Genomic DNA, 24137 nt, shown 5'->3' on the forward strand with positions numbered 1-24137 from the left:
TAGAGGGAGTAAATGAAAGGGATTTTTTTTTACTTTCTCATAATTTAATTAATACTAATCAACAAAGGGATACATTTAAAATGTTTCCTTAAATAATTTACAACAGATAACGGGTGGGTTTAAAAAATATGTAATTATTCGTTCCTAAATGTCTTTATGAAATCCTTAAAAATAAAGTTAAGGGGCCGTCCATAAATGACGTCACGCACCTGGGGGGGGGGGGCGTCAGACATTTGTGACGATGTGTGACGAGGGGGTTGAGAAATGTGACGTCACATCAAAATGCGCAACTTTAAATAAATATAGACAACACGTTCTACTTAATTAAATAGACTTTTTAATAAATGTTTTCTCCTACAACATCAGAGTGCAGCGGTACATTAAATACGCACTACAATGACAATAGTTTCAGCGATTTGAAGCATTATTTATTTATTTGGGGGGGGGGGGGGCAGAGCTTTGTGACGTCATATTTGAGGGGTATCTGACTTTTTGTGACGCCGTGTGACGATGGGGGGGGGATCAAAAATCGTCCAAAATCGCGTGACGTCGTTTATGGACGGCCCCTAACTGTAGCTAATGAAAAGTTTTAAAAATTACCTCCGGTATCTAATCAGAATAATTATGAAGCACAGAGGGAGTTTAATTAGTTAATTATTTGCTTATTTACATGTTGAGAACACCATGACATTGCACTAGAACGGTAGAATAATAACAAAAAAAAAGATAAAATGTAAAGGCACAGCCCTACAATTGTTTACTCGCACCACTGCTGGCAAAAGGGCCTTCACGAGAGGGAGCTCTAGAGAGCTCATCCATATCGCGTATTTTTTGGCCTACTCTTCCACGCTGGTCAGATAATTTAGGAACAAAAAAGTAGGGGATACCCACATTTTACCCCACAGCATGGGACTTGGGGTTTGCCGAACGACTGACTCAGCATGACACAAATTTCACGTTCCTTACAAGGTATGGCCTTGCAAAGAAACGCGTGTAATAGGCAACATTTTGGGCAATGTTCCTTCCTCGTGGCACGTTAAGCTATGGAGAAGGGTGAATGCCTGAAACGTCACCTATTGTGGGCGTGATGGTGGCAAGATGTTAACTACCTCGTCTGGTATGGAAGAGGTCGTGGGTTCGATCCCGAGACCCTGATGCCTGTATATTTCTAAAAAAACATGTTCACCCATGGTTGCGTGGATTTTTCTCTGGCTCCTCGAGTGTTTTTTTCCCACTTCACATTTAGAATTAACATCACGCGTTTAGTGTATCTGGCTGCTATACATTTCCACGTAATCAGCCACTTCGTTGAACTATCATTTGTGGCCCAGGTGGCTTCTGAAAAATAACTATATAGCTCAGTGGGCATTATCTGCAAAATATTTGTTTTTATTGTTTCTCCTTTCAACGCAGTTTTATTGATACATCTATTGTGTCACTATGTCATCTGTACTTGTGCACCGCTGCCAACGCATCACCACCACCACCAAATAATTTGCAGAATGGCTTAAGACTGGGGAAAGAGATATGCTGACAAATTATATGTTTGCGAAACCGTTATGCCTGAATTATTACAGGAATGGCCATGCAATTTAAAATTCTGTACACATTCTCGACATAATAGCTATGAATCACAAAAAGGGACTTCCAGGTACAGATGCGTGCCGCTACTCGTGGCATTGTTTATGTTTTTACCCTGTGTTTATACACACGCGGTAGTAGACGTTCCCCAAAAGCGCAGAGTGTATTTTTTAAACCATCTTGTAAGTACGTGGATAATGGCACAGCAGTGCGGTTGGAATGGGCCCTGGTGCAAGGAATTAACTGGGGGGGGGGGGGCATGTTGCCCACCACCTGCACAGTCGATAGCTACACCACCGTACGTGTCCATAAAGATTGAGTATACATTTCCGCAGCTCATTATGTTTTTATCACATTTTGACATGCAGAGAGAGAGGGGGGGGGGGGTGGAAGAGGCAAACACAGATCTGTGCTTACTAACGTGCCCAAATGCAAAGCCCTGCAGAACAAGAAGAGATATCTGTACGAGTACATCACCAAAATATTATCGGACAGATTGGACAAATTCACCAACGTGACCGATATTTCTGGGAAACTGCGAAGGCTGATGTTTCTGGGAGATGGTTATTTGCTCCTCGTTGCCCGGGGGAATCGGATTGTGTTGTCTCAGGTAGGCCCTCTCGGTGGCCACCCGCTCCGCTGCCCACGCTCGCGTGCTCGTGCGGCCCACTGGGAGATGGCGGAGACAGGAACCCCGAGACACGCACACACACACACTTGCCTGCTCTCTCTCTCTCGCACGTGCGCGTGTGTGACACGGACAGTGGCTGAGCTCGTGGGGGCCCAGAATCGCGGCGGCCGCACCTCCGATAAGCACGGTTTGCTACACGCAGTGTGAAAGAAGTTCAACATGTATAAAACTATTAACCCTTTTTTTTGTTACCAGGTAAGGCCCACTGAGCTATGTAGATCTTTTTGAGACGCGACCTGGCCACAACAATGATAGCTCAGCGAGGTGGCTCATCACGTGGACATTTACAGCAGCCGAATACTCCTGAACGCATGCTGTTGATTCTAAGTGTGCAGGGAAAAACTGGAGGACCCAGAGAAAGATCCACGCGACCACGGGGTGAACATGCAAACTCCAAATATACAGGTGTCAGGGTCGGGATCGAAGGCACGACCTCCTTGCATATCGGGCAAGGTAGTTTAACAATTCGCCACCGTGGCACCCTATATCGCCCATTTGGTGCCAAGCCTCGTTTCTTCGCACGCCAATAATTTTGTGTCGCCACCTGACGCATTTTTTTTTTACGGTGGGTTAAATTGTGGGTTCTCCCCACCTCTACCAAGACATGTTAGGCTACAATCACCCTCTATAACCCTCCTTTCTCTGTTTCCACGTGAGTACTACTTTGTGCCCGTACATCAATGGTTGTTCGTTCTGTGGGATAGACTCGCACCTGCCGTGGGGACGTAGAATTCTCACCACTGGCTCAGGAGCGACCGCCTGCGATGCTCATTTGAGCAAGAAATCACTTAAAACCCATTTTTTGGGGGGGATATCAACAAAATAAACGTTTGATTGGTCCGCTTATTTGGCCTTGCAGACAAATAGTATTCGTCAGCATTTGGTAAAGCAAGCAAAACTATAGAATCGACCTTCTGGGTCTCATCTGTAGAATTCGCCTAAACAAAGGCTGCTGGATAATACTAGATAATAAGTTTGTGTACAACATTCCACGAATAATTGATATGCTGCACTGACCAGCGTGGTGAAGTATGGTTAAACAACTGCCCCATGTCTGACACACGGCACGGGTATGGGCTTCGCAGTGAATTGACGGAGGGCCGTATATCGTTACGTTGATCACACTCTCATCATGCCACAATTTAGCCTTCATCTAAATCGCGTGTTTACCAAATGTCTGGATGAATGATGAGAAGCAGATATGGTCACCAAGGCGTGACTCTCATTCGACGTGGACTCGCACGCTCCCACACTTGGGACCCACGATTAACTGCATAAACAGCAACAACAACAATAACAACAATGATCTCGGGAATAAGAGATGTGATTATTATTTCCGACGCTTCAAACGCGAGCACAATATGGCGAAAACCGTCCCCTGCTTCTCGGCCACGGATGTTAATAGACATTTGCATTTTACAGACGCAGCCAAAGGGGTTGGAGGTATAACTGGGTCTCCGCTGACCCGTTCAACTCGCTGATTTTGTTTTCTTATCAGTGTAGGTTTATAGCCATACCCCGAAGGGGCTGTGGGCGGGTGGGGGGCACGTCGACAGCACGGCGCTGACATGTTATCCGGATCCGATCGAGATCCGAACATTGTACGGAGAATTGTACCCCAAATTTCATATAAAATCCAAGCAGTTTGTTCGGGTGTGCGGACATGTTATATATAAAACTCAGGGCTGTGGGGTGTGGAGGGGGGGGGGGTTCGTCCAAACAGCATCGTGACCTCGCGTCTCACTCAGCGCGTACCTCGCAGTGGCCCCGGACGATAGGGCATCGTCGCCACCTTTCCCGGCTGACGTCGAATGCTCAGTGCAGTCGTCTTCGCCCTGCACGGCCCCGTTGGCCAATTCGCCCCGAGCGTAGCCGGGCCCAGGGGCTAAGCAGCGAGGCTGAGCGCAGTTTAGTTCGTGGACCGGTGGCCGCTCGGGAAGACCAAATGCTGCTGCATTCGTGGAATTGGCCAAACGTCCGAATGCTGCGAGGCTCTCTTGAAACGGTGCCTTGAGACTCAGGCTTACCCAGCAATGACTATTGAATTGAAGTCCCGCACTTGTCCGAATCTATCCGTGTATAATTTTGAGTTTTAACTTCTCATATGCGTGGGGTTTGTCCAGGCACTCTGGTTTGCTCCCACGTTACGACAAATGCTTACCAATGCAATTGGTCAAATACCCGTATGCGGGACTCTCGTAAAAGCGAATCGAGAGACTCGGTGAAGCTTTCCAGGACAAATAATATAATGACAAGTAGATTTCCACTTTTTGTCGTTACACTAATGAAGGAGACCTCCTCATGCTGTGTCCGTCACAGACATTGTTTGAGCCTACTTCACCATCCTAATAAGTGTGGGATGTGAAGCTTCTTGGGTTAATAAAGAACATGAACTACCATTACTCAGCAGTGTAAGTGGGTACAGACCACGGTCGATCGACCTGCAGGTTCGCGTGTGGTGGGGTAAAGTGTGGGTACGTCGGCCTATTCCAAGTCGCCTGGCCAATGTGGAAGAGTAGGCCAAAGCCACCTACTCTCTAGAGAGAGGGAGAAGGCCCCTCTGCCACCAGCAAGTAGCCCCACCAAGCGATTGGAGGGCCGCTCCTTGAGCTCTCAACCTTACCATCGCAACAACACGATGGCATCCACGGTTTAGGAGCTGCAGACGCCACCCCCCCTCCAGCCCCCCCCCCCACTCCAAAGGACGGGGGGGGGGCTGGAGGGGGGGGGTTGGAGGGGGGGTGGTGGCGGGGGGTGTCCCACGGTGATTTTAGCCGCGTTGGTGAATTTGTGGTGGACATCGAACGGCCGGCGTGCAAGGCGCGACGATTCGATGTCCCCGTTCCCGTGCTGTGTTCACCACTCTCGGCACTCGCGACGTTCCCTGCCCCCCCCCTTCCCCCTGGACGTTCGTCCCGTCACGCCCCCGCAGTCGTCGTTCTTCTTGTTAAGCCCCCGCACGGCCTGTGCTGGGGTTCGATACGGAACATTCCACCGCAGTCGTTTATTTTTATTTTTGTTTACTGACGAGGCAAGGAAAATCAATCCCCCTTCCCTCTCCGTCTCCCTTTCGCATCCATCCCAATTCACCCCGGCAACCTCCATCTATAATCACTGCACTACATCGTTGCTGAAGATATATACACACACACGTATAAATATAACCTCCGGGAGCGAAATGTTTCCAAACAAAACAAGGGGGCAACTGCTACTATTACTTTGTTCTTGTCGATGTCGTTTGTCAAAGGACACAATTTTCAATCTTGATTTTGAAGCTTTCGTGACTGCAGGAATCCATACTCTTTGGTTCTTTCGGTAAACTCACGTAGGTATAAAATAAAATAAAAGTTCATACCTACGTGACTTTAGCGAAAGAACCAAAGAGTATGGATACAATTTTCTTTTTGCGAGTAAATGTACAACTTTAGCTTGCGGTGTTCCGGATTGGACATCTTCAGGAGTCGAACTGATCTCCTGAAAGAGGCCCGGCAGCGGTGCGTGTCAAAGCATCGGAGCGTTGAAACCGCCCACAGACGCAGGCGCAAACTTCTGCGAAACCTTGCGGTGTTCACCGCACAGCGCAGCTTGACCAAGCAAACTGTACACCCTTACTGGGTATATACGTATAAGTGTACAGTGTGTGCAAAATGTATTATGCTAAATACAAAACATGTATTCTATCTTGATTTAAAGCTTTCGTGACTGCAGGGATTCATATTCTTGGTTATTTCGGTAAAGTTGGCCTGCTCTAGACCAATTCCTCGACCACATCAATTCCATACACCCAGCTAACAGATTTACCATGAAAGTCGAAAAAAGATGGCAAGTTACCTTTTTTGGATGTCCTGCTAAAAAAGAGACCTGATGGTTCAATGAGCCACTCTGTCTACAGGAAAGTACCCATACGGATGCTTACCTGAAACCGGATTCCCACCACCATCCAGCCCAGAAGAATTCCCTCATTAAGACTCTGCACCATAGAGCCCAATGCATATCCGACCAGGAACACATAGCCAGTGAACTCAAGCACATACACCAAGCTCTTAAGGCTAATGGTTACTCCGACTACACAATCCGCAAAGTTATCACTCCAACCATGAAGAAGGACCCTCTTGAGGAGCCTTTCAAAACCATCACTTTGCTCTACATTGCGGGGATCACAAAAATTATCCGATTCAACACATTACATAAAATCCGTGATCTGGTTCCGTCTGTAAAAGATGTGATTCCAGACATACAGTACCCTGGCGTCTACTAACTAACTTGCCTATGTGGTAGTAGTTACATTGGAGAAACCAAACGACATGTCTCGGACTGCATTCGTGAACACAAAGCAGACCTTAAACACGGTAGGACCAACACCTCGGCCGTGGCAGATCACTGTTATAATTCATAATTCAGTAGGCTCACATGACATTGACTTCTCCAAGACAGAGGTTCTTTGCAAGCCATCTGGCTACCATGAGAGATTCGTTCATGAGGCTATCCACATATACAAACACAGACAATTTCAACCGAGAAGAGGGATTCTGGCTTAGCAATCATTGGAAGGATTTGATAAACCATTTCGGGTCTTATTTGATTGTTCACGCTTACGGTGGCTTTCAGACCGCATCCATTATTTTCGTCTCCCCCCTCCTCTTTTCCGAACATAGATGGACTCGTCCATCTGGACTCGTCCATCTGAACAGAAACTGTCAAATCGCTCTCCGTGGTGCTAACGTTAAAAATAACCGCCACTTTTTTCAAATTTTCTTGCTGTGCTTTTCACACCTAATGATGATTGCTTGTGTTGCAGTCGAAACGTCGTGAGAATTTTATTGTTTCATATTTTAATTATTTTATTGTGTCCCTTCTACGTGACTTTACCGAAAGAACCAAGAATATGTATTCTATCCATTGTATGATGTTGAAATGTGGCTATTGTGAATGGTGAATGGTGGGTGGAATAAGCAGCGCCGGAGCCATTAAGGCAAATTGTTGTCATTATGAGGGCGTCGGCTATATTTCATGTATTTAATTCTTCAATCTCGTTCGCAAAATGACCCATCGTCATTCAGAAAAAATGGTGGAGCGGCCTGGAAGATGTTCTATGGACAAAAGTCCATACACACACGCAGATCAGGGGCGTGTTGTGTCCGTTCGGGCTGAACGATTTGGGGAAAATATATAATTGCGATTTTTCTGACATTGCAATTGCGATTTGATTTGCGATTACATTTTTTTTGTCAAGCTTCAGTTCAATATTCACTCTGTTATAGATTTAAAACATGTGATGGAGCATTACCACGTGATGCCATCAACATATGAACTGCTCTATATATTCTAATGCAAGGATGATAACTTAAAAGATATGAATTGCTTCCAACATGTAGATTTTTTTTATTGAAATAGAACAATCAAACATAGAACAATTGTTAAGTTAAATAAAAAAAGTTTTAATAATAAAAAACTAAACAATTCCAATAAGAAAGTAATGGGACTTTTCAATCGCAAAAAAAATGCAGCCTTTACAATTTGCTAATCGCATCGTTTCAAATTGCGATTTCGATTTTAAATCGATTCATCGTTCAGCTCTAGTGTAGACGGGTGCATTGTACCGATGCTCATTGCTGCGCTTACAATCTGCCGTAATTATTGATATTGGGGAGAAACGAAAACGGATCCCCTTCCAAATGGAAGAAGGCAAGGCGAGCTTCCTCCAGCACCAACGCGAATATTATTTGTTTTATTCTGAAGATAGAGCTCACTATAAGGTCCCCCTCTTCCCTCGGGGATTCATGTCTCTGCGGGCCTCATTTTTAAGAGTTGGTCACAGAGAGGGAGAGAGAGAGAGAGAGAAACAAACTATATTTTTCAGTCCATAGATTTTGTTTTCACTCTGTGAATTCCAGTTAGGTTGAGTTGACAGGGTTAAGACATTGCTGTGTATTGAAGAATGGCGAAGCGTCTGTAACATCAGTTTTCCATCTCTTCCAGACACACACACACGGCTCTGAGGCACACAACGTTTGTTGGGAGGCACAGGGCTGGGTTGTCACTCAGGAGAAGAGGGGAATACCCCAACAAACCGAGGCGATTTGTTTTCCTCCGGCAACTGTAGACTTCTCCTGGCAGTCGGATAATTGAGACGTGACCACTCGACCCAGTTTGACTCTTTCCATTTGATGAGATCGCGTCTCCGGCGCTCCAATTGATAACTGAAATTGTTTCAGTTCATTTATTATTTCAATCCTCGCGTGCCTACTCCACTGTAGGGCTGAACGATTAATCGATTTCAAATCGAAATCGCAATTTGAAACAATGCGATGAGCAAATCGCAAAGGCTGCGATTTTTTTTGCGATTTGAAAAGTCATTACTTTCCTATTGGAATTGTTTTATTTGTAGTTATTATAACTTTATTTATTTAACTTAACAATTGTTCTATGTTTGATTGTTCTATTTCAATTGAAACATTTTAATTAATAAATGTTGGAATCAATGCATATATTTTAAGTTCTCATCCTTGCATTAGAATATATAGATCAGTTCATATTTTGATGGTATCACGTGGTAATGCTCCATCACGTGTTTTAAATCTATTACACAGTGAATATTGAACTGAAGCTTGACTTTAAAAAATGTAATCGCAAATCAAATCGCAATCGAAATATCTGTCAGAAAAATCGCAATTAGATATTTTCCCCAAATCGTTCAGCCCTATTCCACTGTGCAGGATTTGCCGTTATGGAATAAGTGGGTGGGGCGGGGGGGTAGGGAGAGGTCGCGTAAATAAACACTGAAGCGAATAGCGGCATATCGGGCCACAGCACGACAAAATAACAACCGGCTAATGCGTGCTCACCGTGTGAGAGGCAACTGTCAAAACAATTACGCCAAGCGAAAGGAGATTTTTAATGATGGGGGCAATAAATACGTTCTTCGTCAGGTCCCTTTGTGCTCTCGTAAACATTATAATTACCCGCATTCCCCCCGAGGCTGATCAAAATCCTGTTTCTCTGCTGCTAAGGGTCAAATAAAAAAAGTGAATCCACAGAGGGCCCAAGCCCTTCCCCTCGCCTGCATTCTGCTCGATTGCTCTGCGACTTCTTGCTGGATTGTTTTAATCTGGGTAAACGCGTCTCGCAGTGATTCACAGCGGCTTTCTCGCGGGGCCAATATTCGTGATGAACGCCGCGCTGTAAATTATTAGGCTCCCATCAGTCATTCAATTAACGGAATTGGTCACTGAAAACAAGAGCCGCCAACGAAAAAAATCTCTTTTTTTTTTACTAAAATATAAACCCCCACCACCACTTTAAGATAAACCAGGCCCTCCTTTTGGAGTAACAACCACGCGGTGTTTAAGCGTCTCCCCGCCACGTTAAGTATTCTTTATTGCTTCATCCTGACCGCGTCGCACCGGGGCGTGTTGCGTTATCGACCCTGGTCACGCGCCTGGCGCCTGACTCGGCTTCGTCTTCCCCATCGGCTCGGCCGCGTCAAACGTCACGCAAAGAAGCCTCCTCCCGTGGTGCGAAATCGCCTGCTGCTGCACATCAAGCGCAGCAAGCGGTAGACATCTCCCACTGCTCCGCTGGTGGGGGGGAGCAGACGAGGATGCGGTTGCCCCGGAGGCTTAACCATTTAAAATGTTACCAGGCAGGGCCCACAAAGTATACATAGCTCTTTTTTCAGAAGCGACTTGGCCACAAATGATAGCCCGGCTAAAGTGGCTTGTCACGTGGACATTTATAAGCAGCCAAATACTCTAAACGCACGTTTCCAGTTGTGGAGGGGAAAATCGGAGGACGCAAACTCCAAATATACAACAGGCGTCAGGGTCAGGATCGAACCCACGACCTCCTGCATACCAGGCGAGGTAGTCAACATCTCGCCAGCGCGGCGACCGAGTTGCGAGACCGATGACACTCAAGTGTGTGGACTCACCTTAACAGAGGCATTCGATTGAGGCTGGGGTTTTATTATGTGTGGGTGGGGGAGGGGCTGGGGAAGGTGGGTGGAGGGTTGGGAGGGGTGGTGCGCAGTGGGGGGGGGGGTCAATGCTTTATTGGAGAATAACCCGCGGTGATGCAGGGCTGCAGTCAATAGAGCATCGCGCGCCAGCAGCCTTCTTGGGTGCTTTAGCGCACCGCAGTAATCTCCGCTGAGCACGCTCGGCAAACGCGTGCTTCTGCCGCACCAGCAAAAAAATATATATATACCGATCTTTTTCCATAGCGCAGATTAGATTCTGTATCGCGGAGATCAATAAGATACACACACCTTTGCTGGAGAAATCCGTAATTTGTAAATTCCCGGGAAGTGTGTGGACAGTCATGCGACAAAGACAACCGCGGATTCGTCTCGTCGCTGCTTTCTGCTGCCATTATCGCTGGGAGGGAACGGTTTCTTATAAAGTTTTGACATTTTTAGCCGCACGACTTTAATCTCTAACAATATCAAGAAATAGCCCAGCCGGGGCCAAAACTCTGAGATTTCATTTTCCTTTCAGCGATAGAAGGGAAAATGTCCTCGCTTTTTCATGTTCATTCAATTACGCCGTGTATGATCACCGAAGCGGCAATAACCCAAGTTGGCTCACGATACGAGTCAATTACTCTTGCTGTAAGTTGATGCACATGGACCTATAGACAATATACAGTGTACACGTACGGGGATTTGTCAATCCACTGCTGGATGAAGGCCTCCCCCAAACCCGCGCGGGTCAAACGAGTTAGCAAACCATACTTCACCATGTGGGGTTAGTGAAGGTGTGGGACACAGATGTGGGAGCACAGTAGTACAGTCCAGTAATGGATGTTTGCTGCAATGGAGCTGTCGCGCAGAGGTAGATGCACCGTGCCCTGAGCCTGTCGGACAGAATTTGATGTCCCAGTCACGGCTGACATCGGTGGCCGTGACTGGGACACGGCTGACATCGGTGGCAACCCGCACTGACGATTGTGGTTAAGGATGGTAAATAAATAAACACGCACAATCAGCATGCCGTGTGGTGAGGTCATCACCCAGCAGTGGATCGACAGTGGTCCGAAAATAATGATGATTACGATTTTATGAATACTGAATTATTTTCAAAACCATGCTCAAGCAAGCGTGGCATAGCACTCATCTGCATTGGTGACCCAGAGCCAGTGATGGAAAATCCACATTCCTATGGTGGGGGCCAGTCTCTCCATCAGAGAACACCAACTTTCGCAAAGCAGGATTATGTTGTATTCACTGCAGATGGATGGTTGGGTGAGTCCAACTTACAACCTTCTAAATTAAGTGCTCTAAAATGCAGCCTACGCAAGCTGTATTTATATTAAACTGCAAGTGCATATTTACGTGATGTGTTGAAAAATATTTACATCAGTCAAACACAGTGCACAGCTGTTAACTGCTTTCAATTATGCATTGCCTTGCTACGACGCGATCCACGGAGACCTGAGTGACTCATGTCGCATCTGCATGCTTGACAAAATCTGTCTCTCCACGTGTCTCTCTCTGAAACCATCTATGTGTCTCTCCGTATCTCCCGCTGTGCATGACTCTGACTCCCTCCCCATCTTTCTCTCAATGTTTGTCTCTGTGTCTCAACCTGCCATGTCTCTCTCTCCATACATCCATCTCTCCAAGTCTCTCTCTCCCTCTCCCCATATCTCTTTCGGTCTTTATCTCTTAATTTCTGTCCCCACGTCTCTCTCCCTCTTCATCTCTCTCTGTGCATCTCTCCATCTATCTTTCTCTCTTCGGTTTTACCCATCACTCTGTATCTCCCTCTCTCTCTCCGTGTGCATCTCTCCATCTCTTTCCGCGTCTCTCTCTCCATCTCTCTCCCTCCCTCCATCTCTCCGTGCACCTCTAACTCGCTCGATCCGTCTCCCTCTCCGGCTCTCCTCTCTCCCCCCCCCCCCCCCCGTGCCGGCAGCCTGCGGGAACCTGACGGGGATCAGCAATCCGGACACGGTGAAGACATCCGGCTCGCGGTTCGGCGCGTGGATGACGGACCCACTCGCCTCCGAGAAAGACAACCGGGTAAGCCACCTGGGCGGGGGGTGGGGGCGGAGGAAAGGTGGTGGAGGGGTGGGGGGGGGCAGGTGGTTGCCAGGGCGACCAGCACCAAAATTAGCGTCACCATGACGCCCAGAAGTGGGGCCTGTGCAAAAGCGATAACGCCTCAATTTATTACTCTGGGGACCGCATTAATCATCCTTTGTGCTTTTAAGGGAAGGAACCCCCGGCTCTTGGTGCGATGTTTTTTTTTTGCTGGAAAATGTTAATTCAATCCCAGTGCTTGTGATGCCTTTACTGTCGTAAATTAATGTGGCAGATTTTTCATAAACAAAATCCAGGCCTTTAAATTCCCATGGCCAATTAAGAATAAACGCTTCATAAGAACATTATATAAAATGTATTATTGATGGGTTATTACAGGTCTGCCTGCAGCAAGGAAGTGGGTAAAAATAAATAGGTTGCGAAATTCAATGCAGTCTCTGTGGGATTGTAGAGAATAGGATAATGTGATTTATTTTCTTCTTCAATATTCTGTTTTCACACAAGTACTCCCAAACAGCAATAAAGCAAAACATCTAGGAGATGGCAACACGATTATCTTCCCCTTCATCAGTAAATAACTGTCTGCCATCCCAAAGTGCCAGGCAACGCCACGTGGTACAATTTAACATCGCACGAAATCACGTCTCAAGCTATTGATGGAACAATTGTTGGCAATTAAAGCCCTTTTTTTTCGTTCGTTTAAATTGACAAACAAACGAGAGTTGGTACACTGTAGAGTGCACCACTTTGCTGGATGTCTCTACCCAAGCGTAAGGCTCAGCAACTGCGCCGGGGTTTCAACGCGGCCCAAGCTTTTGTCATGAGCCGCTTGCGGGTGTCTTCAATATCCTCACGGATGGCCACAGTAGTGCGTGGCAAAAGTTTGATCACGTGTAAAATTAAGTGCACTTGATCTGCACTGTGTTTAAAATGCTCAACGCGTAGCCCAACCTAGAAAAACAAAAACTACGTTATTCTTATTTTTTTACCAGGTAATACCCACTGAGCTATGGAGCTCTTATTAAGAAGCTACCTGGCCACAAATGAGACCCAAACGAAGTGGCTTATCACGTGGACATTTATAAGCAGCCAAATACTGTAAATGCATTTCTAAATGTGGAGGTAAGAACCAGAGGGCCAGGAAAAAAATCCCACTAGACTATGGGGAGAGAGACATGCAAACTCCAAATATAAGGCGTCAGGGTTGGGATCGAACCCACAACCTCCTGCATACCAGGCGAGGCAGTGATCATCTTTACCACCGTGTAAATCCATACTCAGATCACGAGCAGCGGCTCTGAAAAGTTTCCAGTCAATAATATGTCGTATTTTTTTTTAAAAGCAAAGCAATCGAAACAAAAAACGTTAGTTTTTGCTACAAGACTGCCGGCTATCTAAAAAAAAATTCCCGACAAAATGCTGACCTGTCCAATTCAAATTAATTGAACGATATTCTTGCCGTGCGCTGACGTTGAGGTTTATTTTAAGTGGATGTGCACATGTTAATTTTTGCAAGTCCGTGTCAGCTCATGTGAGAATTTTCCCATCTGTTTGTTGGACATTTCGTTGAGGATATAGTTTTACGTCAGATGACGACTTCAAACTGATTCTCACATGTCGCCAAGTGACGGTAGTTATTCCCCCACATGTTTTTGCTACTTAGTCGGAACTCTCATTAAGCCATTTGTCATTAAACCAGAAAATTAAACAAAAGTAAAACTATCCGGATAAATTCATCCAATATAATTCTTGAATTTGGGGAGGGGAGTGGCCGGTGGGTAGGGCTGGTGGGGGAAGCAGCGTTGCTTAGTGCTAATTGTAAAATATGATTTCAAGTATAGCAAGCACCAAACACAGAAAAAATGATGTGGATATTAACATGTTTTCTACGTAACGACAGACACAGCAGAGAAATGTTGAAGCATGATAATTGAAAAATACATTTAGGGCACCCATTAAAATAAGGCACAAGAGTTTTGCAGAATCCAATTTTTTCTTGTTGCAAATTCGCCGCTCGATATTGTATATCGATTTCTTTCCCAAGTCAAAAATGCTGTCGCTGAGCAACACGTTTCAAAATATCAAGTGATACCAACAAGACACGTATCCTACATCTTGAACAAGAGCTCGTACGAATTAATGTTGAAGGATTAACTGTGGTCCAAGGCAAACTAATACTCGTTCATTCACATTATATTTATCAAGAGAGAGTATGAGGTCATTCTCACGGTTTCTGCTTAAGTGGCCCCTGTGGAACGCAAATGTTATTACAAGCACATTGACGGTCAGACGCTGAGAATGAGTCAACTTCAAGCCCTATTTGCAAGGATGCTCTCCTCTGCTCCACAATAATAATTGCGCACTTTTAGCATTCACGCAACAATTCCCGTAACACGAGGCTATCGCGGGGGCGCTGTATGTCACGCAGAGTCTGTAGCCGTTTGACGGTTGGGGGGGCGGGTGGTGTGATCGCAGCGTGTAATTCCCAATTGAGTAATTTGTGGGTAATTTTTCAAAATAAAGTGACCGCTTAATATTCGCAGGGGATACTGTTCCTGGAGAATGGCGCAAATATGAAATGCTGGAATAAATATATACGATTTCAACTACTATTTTTATTTTTGCCAGGAAAGCCCCACGTAACTACGTAGGTCTTTTTCAGAAGCGACCTTCCCACAATTGATAGCTCAATGGAGTGGCTAATCACGTGGAAACTTATAGCAGCCAAATACTCTCAACGCATGTTTCTAAATGTGGAGGGAAACACCAGAGGACCTTGGATAAAATTCCACGTGACCACAGGGAGAGACAAGCAAACTCCAAATATACAGCAGGGAGTCAATGTCGGGATCGTACCCACGATCTCCTGCATGCCAGGCGTTGGAGTTAACATCTCTCTACCATGGTGCCCCAAGGTCCAATTTAGCGTGACAGCCAACCTTGCAGCACTGCGGACCGATCCGTCTATCAAACCAGGAGGCACCCCTCAACGTTCGTCGCCGGTCCTGTCCATCCCCCCTGCGTTCGAATCACCGGTGATGCAGACCCACCCCTCGCGTGACCCCTCGTGTGACCCCTCGCGTGACCCCTCACGTGACCTCTCGCGTGACCCCTCGCGTGACCTCATCTGCACCTCCTCTCCCCCCCCGCCCCACACACACACACACACAGGTGTGGTACATGGACAGCTACCTGAACACGCGCTCGGTGCGCGAGTACCGCTCCATGGCGGAGTTCGCCACGAGCGACACCTTCGTGCTGCACCGCCTGCCGCACCCGTGGGCCGGCACGGGCCAGGTGGTGTTCAACGGGTCGCTCTACTTCAACAAGTACCAGAGCAACATGATCGTGCGCTACTGCCTGACCACGCGCACCATCCTGATGCAGCGCGTCCTCGACAAGGCCGGCTACAACAACATCTTCCCCTACTCGTGGGGCGGCCACACCGACATCGACCTCATGGTGGACGAGAACGGCCTCTGGGCCGTCTACTCGACCAACCAGAACGCGGGCAACATCGTCGTGGGCAAGCTGAACCCCAACACGCTGGAGCTGATCCGCTCGTGGGACACGGGCTACCCGAAGCGGAGCGCCGGCGAGGCGTTCATGATCTGCGGCAAGCTGTACGTGACCAACTCGCACATGGCCGGCGCCAAGGTCTACTACACGTACAGCACCAACTCGAGCACGTACGAGTACGTGGACATCCCCTTCCACAACATGTACTCGCACATCTCCATGCTAGACTACAACCCGCGCGACCGCGCCCTCTACGCCTGGAACAATGGCCACCAGGTGCTCTACAACGTCACGCTCTTTCACATCGTGGCCACCAGCAGCGCCACCAACAACAACGTGTGAGTGAGCGCGGAGGTGCCGCGGGTTTGGGGCGGGGGGGGGAGCGGCGGCGGGAAGTGGCGGGGGATGGGGGGCGGGGAATGGGAGGGGGGGAGTGGAGGGTGCGGGGTGGTTGGGGGGGATCGCGTCGACTCATTCAGCAAGGGGAGCGAGCGAGAGAACGGCGATGCGTGAAGTGGGACGATCGGAGCGGCTGAATTTTGTAAAGGGAGCGAGGAGCCGAGTTAGAACGACGAGGTCAGGCAGAGCGATCGCAGAGACCGGGAAGAAGAAACGCAGTGTGAAAAATACAACATTGTGTGGGTCGAACAATCTGGGTGACTGAATCCACGCGGCAGAGAGAGAGAGAGAGAGAAGGAACACAAGTGCAGCAACGGCGACGAAAGCTGCTCCACCGACGACGGTTGTCACATCGAGAGCAGGACGGGGAGCCACCGAGCGGAGGAACGTTTCAGAATTTTGCGTTCTCGCTCCGGACTCTCGCCCACCGCCCGTCGAGGTCCCGATCCGTCCCCGCGCACCGACACAAAACGGGGAACGTGGCAATAATCCATTCGTGACGGAGCAAGTGGCCCTTTGCTTCCACTCGCCCATCAAACACGACGACAAAAAAACGTTGAATCCCCACTCGCATCGAAGCCCCTGTGTCATTACACTCTGCAGGACGATATTGTTTCTGTCTTTATCCACCCAATTGTTTTTCGTGCCGCATTAAAGTGCGTTTCCCAATCACCCTCTCGCAAACACAAAATCTGTGCGTTAAGATGTAAATATTAATTTTTTACTTAGAAGATGAGGGTTTGTCTTCCTCCTGCATCCAGTTTTCTTAATTGGCAAAGTACAAACAAAAAAACGGGCAATACAAAAGCAGCCAATCACGAGTGAAAATATCAACGTTTGGCGTTGATTGTCCTTAGATCACAGTTCACGTCAGATGCTCGCTGATAGACGGAGGAGTCGTCAGGGATTCCTGGCGTGGCGACGCTCGGATCTCGCCTTCGACGTCTTGAGTTCACTTCAATTACGATATACGGGGTCACCTGCTGACAACCCCTTTCAATGTGTGCGCGTGACAATATATAACTCGTTTTTTTTGTGTGTGTGTGTTCGTTTGTTAATGGAAAAAAAATGTCGCGACGCTAGCGATGCTTTCTTCTCACAACCCACCAAGCGACCGCTCTGTGAGCTCCGACCTCCGGGCCGGTCAGCTCCGACCTCGCGAGGAAACCCGTCCGGGTAAAATTTTGTGAGGCCGGACACGCGGAAGTCATCACCGTCACCGACGCCGCCGGTGCCGCAGCTCGCCGGGCGGTGGAGCCCCTTGGGGAATGTGGCAGTTTCCAGTTTCAAACGGCAACAGATCTGGAGGGTGGCCAGTTCCACAGACGGAAGATCCCGCCTCTCCGATTAGCACAGTTGGCTACGTACGGTGTGAAAGAAGTTCAACGTGCATACAAAGAATCGCCGTACTGATGCTGTTGTGAAGTCCACGGTGGCGAGATGTTATCTGCCTCGCCTGGTATGCAGGAGGCATGGGTTCGATCCTGACCCTGACGCCTACTGTATATTTGGAGTTTGCGTGTTCTCCCTGTGGTGGTGTGGATTCTTCTCCGGGTCCTGCGGTTTTTCCCTAGACATTCAGAATGAACACGCATTTAGAGTATTTGGCTCCTGATATAAATTTCCACGTGATAAGGCCAGGTCACTTCTGAAATAAAGCGAAATAGCTCAGTGGGACTTACCTGTAAAATAAATAGTTTTTGCTGGACATCTGTGAAAAAGAGCTTTATAGCTCACCAGATTCCTCCAGGAGAGATAAACATTCTGATTCGATGGCGAAACCCCATTTACCAAGGTGTGTTGAAGTCACTCCGGAGGAGCCCTCGCAACTCAGCGGATTTGCACGCACGCACACACTTGCGTATGCACACGCACACACACGCGGGCACATCTACAATGAGACGCTGCCACAGACATCCACGGCGTCACGAGCCACAAACAAGCAAGCAAGGTGGAGCCGGTGGTGGCCGCAACAGTGGATTGAGAAGGACGGCTTGATGCCACCGGCGGCGGTTAAACCGCACGGTGGTAGTGGTGACGTCGCCCCGAATCCATCGATGAGGATCGCCCGGAAAGCCACAAATTAGTGGCGCAGTTGGAAGGATGGCGGAGAGGAGGTGGAGCGGGGGAGTGAGTGTAACGGTGTTGCCGCATTCCGACATCGCTCCACGTCGTCTTGCGAGAAGGTTCCTCAGTTATTTTGGGGTCATTTGAATTTGAACGAAAGAAAAAAGAGACCTTCAAAATACGTTGGTTATGTGGAGGTTTATGCGTGCGGATGCTCTGTAAATATAAGTAATAAAGCAAGTTATTGGGAAAAAAATAAGAAAAGAGACTCTTTAAGGGAGTGACATATGACAACATCATCCATAACAAAAAATATTAAGCTATAATCAAAGTTGGAAGGTAACGAAAAAAATTGGACCCTGGGTGGAAGTATTTTTTTATTTTCTCTCTACCCACCACCCAGACCTCCGTTGTTCTCCTCTGACCACGGCCACGGACCGACAGATCCCGTGGCACATGGTGGAGGGGCGACGTTGAGCGCGGTTATTCCTACGCGTGATCAACGCGTCCACACACGTGGCCGGGCGTCAATTACTGGCCCTAATACGAGTGATGTAGCAGCAACAACAACAACAACCAAACCGTAAACAAAAAAAACGCTAGGGGATCACATTGGGACACTGGCGCTACCTCGTACGAATGCTTGGCTGTGCTGCGATTAGGAATCCCAACGTTTCCCACGGGATAGCCCAAACGTTACGCAGGCAGGGTTTATCGTCCCGCGATGATTACGGAAATACATAAATAAATCGCCCAATGCAGCCATTGCCCCGAGCGTATGGAGCACTCCGAAATACCGCCCCGATAAATCCCGAGGGGATTTAAAACGGCTCCAATTTTCGGCTGTTTCGATGAGCGCAAAAATTTATCTTTATATGTTTTTTTTACTGCATAGTTTAATAATATTAGCTCCTACGTGTGCAGTTTATCGCATTTGTAGAAAATCATACTTTGGCAGTCAGCAATATTCTGGAAAACATCATATCTTCTTAACTCCAATAATGCGGACATTCGGAATACATTCTGACAACGATGCCGCTCGCATTTTGTGATAGGGAGGAGCGAGAGAGCGAGAGATGGTCCCCACTCGTGTATGCCACCCATCGCAATCTGAAATCAATGCCGGTGTTCTCATCCACCGGCTGATGAAATGCATCCAATTCGGGTAGACGCAGTATGCAAGTTCCCCCAACGCAACCAGGCCAAGACAGCCCACAAACACATTGAACACCGGGCTTGAAGGGGAAAGTGGCAGTTTAAACCTTCTCTCGGGAACCGGAGAGCGGGATGGCCTCACGACCCACGCAGGGTGTTCTTTACGGAATTTTTGCTCAGTTGATGATGACTCAATTTAGAGATTGACGGGTGTGGCGTTGGGCGGAGAGAGGGAGGTGGGTGGGTGGGAGGCCGGGAGAGAGAGGGGAGTGAGAGGATGGAGGGTGCTCTATGTTATTGATCAAGTGGCAGGCACGATGGACAGAAGGCCACATTTTTTTATATTCATGAGTTTTTTGTTCGCCTTTGAGTCTGTTTTTTTTTGCCACGATCGTCAAAGAGCAGAGAGGGTTTGCTTATCTCGTTCTCTGTCTACATAAAGATGCCTACTCATAGCACTTTTCCAATATGGGATTTTTCAATGATGATGATGATTATAATGGTTTTGTATCGACAGGAGCCTTTCTTTCCCCCTCTGTGCTCACTTTTTTGGGGGTGACCGTACACTCGTGCTGATACGTGCTGTCGGGAAGCCTTCATCCAGCAGTCGATTGATCATGGGTGATGATAGGGATGATATATCTATTTCACCACAACGCAGAGTCATAACTTATTAGGCTCTGAATTCCAAATTTGTATTCGATTCGTTAAATTATATTTTAAAAGTATTGTTGTTTTTGGCTGTGGACAGGATGGGTGACCACATCTGGTACATGAATGAAAACGCCACACCTTAAATAATTGTACATGCAGCTACTAGGCATCGATGTAATATTAAAGTACACGTGCTTACAGTGAACTTGAAATCCACCGTGTCGATTTTACGATTCAATCACGATCATGATTTTTCAACCGTAGATAAGCCCATCGTCTTCGTTGCGTCGTGCTTTGGACTCGGATGTTTAAAATCGAGAGAGAGAGAGAAAAACGCAACCTCTAATTGCCGAATTTCCTCTGAACAATAGCATAGTCGAAATGTCAATTTTCACTGGCAAAGCCACATTGCAAAGTTCAAACCAAATACTGTACGTTGACAACAATCTCAGCAACAAACGCAACACGCATATTAGGAAGTCACAAAACGCGTAAATCCGCAATCGCAAATGATGAACGCCGCATGAAATCCAAGGAAAAGAATGACCTTTCCTTCGCAGCAAGACGTCTTTATCCCGGGTAAACTAAATGGCAAGAGAAAAAAAATATATATCCCTATTGGACATCCCACCCTGTTTTGCTATTAATTATTAACGGTGTAATTTCTCAAGGTTATTGGGTAAAGGACAGAGTGGGGAGGGGAAAAAATATATTTTTTTTTCCAAGGACATCCTAAAGCAGGTTAATATTGCTTAGAAGAACGATTTTATTAAATTTAGAGCTAGGTAATTAAATTATTGCAAATACACGGAATACTTGGCTTTGGTGGCAATACTGTTTTAGATAACCTTCCGTTTCAAAGTCAAACGCGGAATGAATGAGTTTTGAGTACTGTGTGTGAATGAATTACGTGGCCGTGTATGCATTAAAGAGACACTGTGTACGTAAATATTTTTTTCATTAAACTCTCCGTATGCGAGGCCAACGCATTGGCAAAACGGAGCAATCCCGTAAGGTCAAAAGAGAAATGCATGTTAGCTTCGATCATTGAAGCATCTTTTTTTTCTCAACCGACGGAGAAAAGCAAAAGAAAACTAAACTCTCGCCCCTTGGGCATCTTCACGCAAACGACAACGAAATCGTCAATTTCAGTCGAGCGATATGCCACCTAAAAAAAAATTACATTATTTAAGATCGCCCCGGTGACACGATTGGCGCTAAAACGTTCACAACTCATGGAATTCGTTCTCTCGATCAAATGTAGGAATCCGTATTCAGACTGCAGCAAATCCGAAGAGCTATGAAGCTCTTTCTCGCAGATGTCCAGTATACACAAGTAGGTCGAACAATATCTCTAGAAAGTAAACTAACACGTCCGTATTCGGTTTCCAACTGCCCAACATAAGCCACCACGAGGGCGCGGTCAGACATTCGCAATGACACAAACAAACCGTGCACTTGTAAATAAAAAACCATTACCACTTAAACAAACGAAATATGCAGTGTCTCTTTAAACGGTGACGTGTTTTTTTGTTTGTTTGTGTTTTCGTATCCTAACTGGCAATGTGTACAAAGTGAAAATGCAGCCTGTTTAATAAGCATGTGATACTGTCTATGAATGGACCAAACTCATCCTAGCTTTAGCTGGATTACAAACTGTCACCGACATCCGTATTTCCCGAACGCTTTAGAGACTTAGTAAGCATCGTCCGTCTGCGGAATTTAAGGTTCAAATAAACTCAAACTTTTGTCTTTGCTACTTCCTGCACCGTGATTTGTGGCGCACGCTCCACCGGGTGAGTGTGTGAGTAGCAAGTGGTGGCGCGGCGGTTAGCGCGCTGCACTGCCAACCCGACGACCCGTGCTATCAGACTGTTGGGGGAAAGTGATGTTAGCGAGCAACTATGAACGCCGCACGGTACACGAGGGTGTGGGAAGTCAACACCACGCCCGGCCGCCTTTGTCTCCCCAGTGGCGATGTTTTTTTTTATACACCATACCAGATACTCACTTGAGGCTGAGTCGAACTTAGGGAGACTCAGCACCGGTCCAGATAATTATCAACATTGTTGGCCGGGTTCGGAGCGCTCACTGCGACACGTCTGCTCCCCACTTGGGCCAAAGGCCACTCACTGCGCCTCACACTCGTCCATTCAGTGGCACCGAGAGGGAGGCTGCTGCTTTACCTCCCGGCCAAAGCATCCCTCGCAACCCGCATGTCTTCCAGTAGGGTCACTAGGGTCACCCTGGGCTTGTCCACTCACAAGAGCTACGTCTCAGTGTTGCTGCTCAGCTCAAGGTTGAGGAGGCTACAAACTCCTTTGCCTTCAGGTTTCCTCACTCCCTGGTGGATACATTGAGTCAGTGGAGTGTGATGGCCGTGGCTTCATCATCAATGCTTTCTCAGATGGAGACCCACAGACTCACATAGACAGCCATAAGTTAACCCATTTGCCCACACAGATCCATAAGCTAACACAAATTCCCATGGACTCACATAGGGATCTAAAAAAAACCTGGAATATGCTGGCAGTGGATTCTTCGTCATCATCATCATCAAATCCTCCAGACGTGATGGGAACCCAGGTCTGATTCACTCATCACAGCACGTCGCCTTCACATTGCAATGATCAATTAAGCCACCTGCACGCGTTACCCGAGATTGGAAAAAACTAAAGTGGGGTTTATACCCTGCCCAGTCTGGAGCCATGCGTTCCCCCCCCCCCCGACTCCATCGCTTCTTTAGACGTCACGAGGCAGCCTGGGGCAGATGGAGAGGACAGCATGAGATCACTTAAGGGTAGGGCAGTGCTATCATCTTGCATACACTTTCAAAAAATAGCGGAGTCATTGCCAAGAGAGGGGGCTCTACAACGACTCACCTACAGGGGGTGGTCCAGATGTCATGTGAGCCCCATTTCATTCTCTAAAACGTAAAAAAAATGTAAGCAACGTTTATTTAAAGCAGAAATGAATATGCAAAGGCAAACAAACAATGTTAGGGTTCAATTAATTGGGGTGGGGTGGGGTGGGGTAGGGGGGGGTCCCAATACATCTGGACCTACCGTGTACAATTGCCGTGAATTTCGTGGCCCTTCGGAAGCGCGTTCGCCGCTGGTTGCGGAGGTTTGGGGTTCGAGTCCGAGGCAGGCCGTCCTGGCCATTAACCACAGTGGGTGCGAGAGATCCCCGTGACATTAGTCGAAATTAGTTAGCCAATTTTGCGCTGGCGCCACGGTCCAAATGTACAAAGCTTCGAAGAAGATGCATTATAAAGAGTGTTTTTTTTTGTTTACATGGCGTAAATAGAATTACGTCGTCAATCCCGCCACCATCCGACACAGCCAATTAGTAAGGTTTGTCACGTGAACAACGCATGCCAGTTTAACACGTAGGCTTTTGCGACCAATATCATCCATAATAGAGGTTTTGTGGGGGGTTAGATCGCGTAAATATATAAATGTTGTGTCGTTTAAACCCGCCACCACCCGACCCAGCCAACTAGTAAGGGTTGTCACGAAAAACGGAACATGTCAATTCGTCACTAGTACAGCACACCGATGTGTTGGAGAGCCAAGCCACAACATTTACAATCTGAGTGCGACGTTTCGCCAGTAATTACAACTAGCTTCATCAGGCGTCAGCCAGATTTGTGAAGAAGTCCACCTATTTCGTTCCTTATATAGAGGAGGCGTAGATGTGGTGACCACGCTTCTGTGCTATTGCGCAAAGTGGGGGGGGTGGGAAGATTCTGAGTCAGACGTACATTATGCATTATACAAACCCTTTGATCTTGTCCTTCCTGCCTATTGTGTGTATTAAAATAGCCGTACCAACGGTAATCCCTATTGAAGTATGCTGCCCTTTAAGACCCATAGTTAGCACAATAGGCTCGACCACGTACAAATTAGCTAATACGTAACTAAACAAATACAGCCCTACATCGTTAGGACCTATTCATTCATCAAAAACTCTTAACATCTCGTAAATATAATGAAAACAATAATTAGCTTAACCCTAATGATATTC

At 47.2% G+C, this 24137-nt stretch overlaps 1 protein-coding gene across 2 annotated transcripts in view; it reads left to right on the plus strand.

Moving 5' to 3' along the window:
• LOC116944879 (noelin-like) overlaps positions 1-16221 on the plus strand; it is a 77959-nt gene extending 61738 nt beyond the window's left edge. For both annotated transcript variants that reach the window (XM_032958736.2, XM_032958735.2), the window contains exons 5-6: positions 12187-12293; positions 15486-16221. In XM_032958736.2, coding sequence (XP_032814627.1) covers positions 12187-12293; positions 15486-16175 — 797 coding nt within the window. In that variant the 3' untranslated portion in view covers positions 16176-16221. The remainder of the gene's footprint in view (positions 1-12186; positions 12294-15485) is intronic.
• The last annotated feature ends 7916 nt before the right edge of the window (positions 16222-24137 follow it).

The sequence above is a fragment of the Petromyzon marinus genome, chromosome 22 (genome assembly GCF_048934315.1).
Source record: "Petromyzon marinus isolate PM22_M1 ecotype Great Lakes invasive population chromosome 22, UKy_Petmar_22M1.pri1.0, whole genome shotgun sequence".
NCBI classification, from domain to species: domain Eukaryota; kingdom Metazoa; phylum Chordata; class Hyperoartia; order Petromyzontiformes; family Petromyzontidae; genus Petromyzon; species Petromyzon marinus.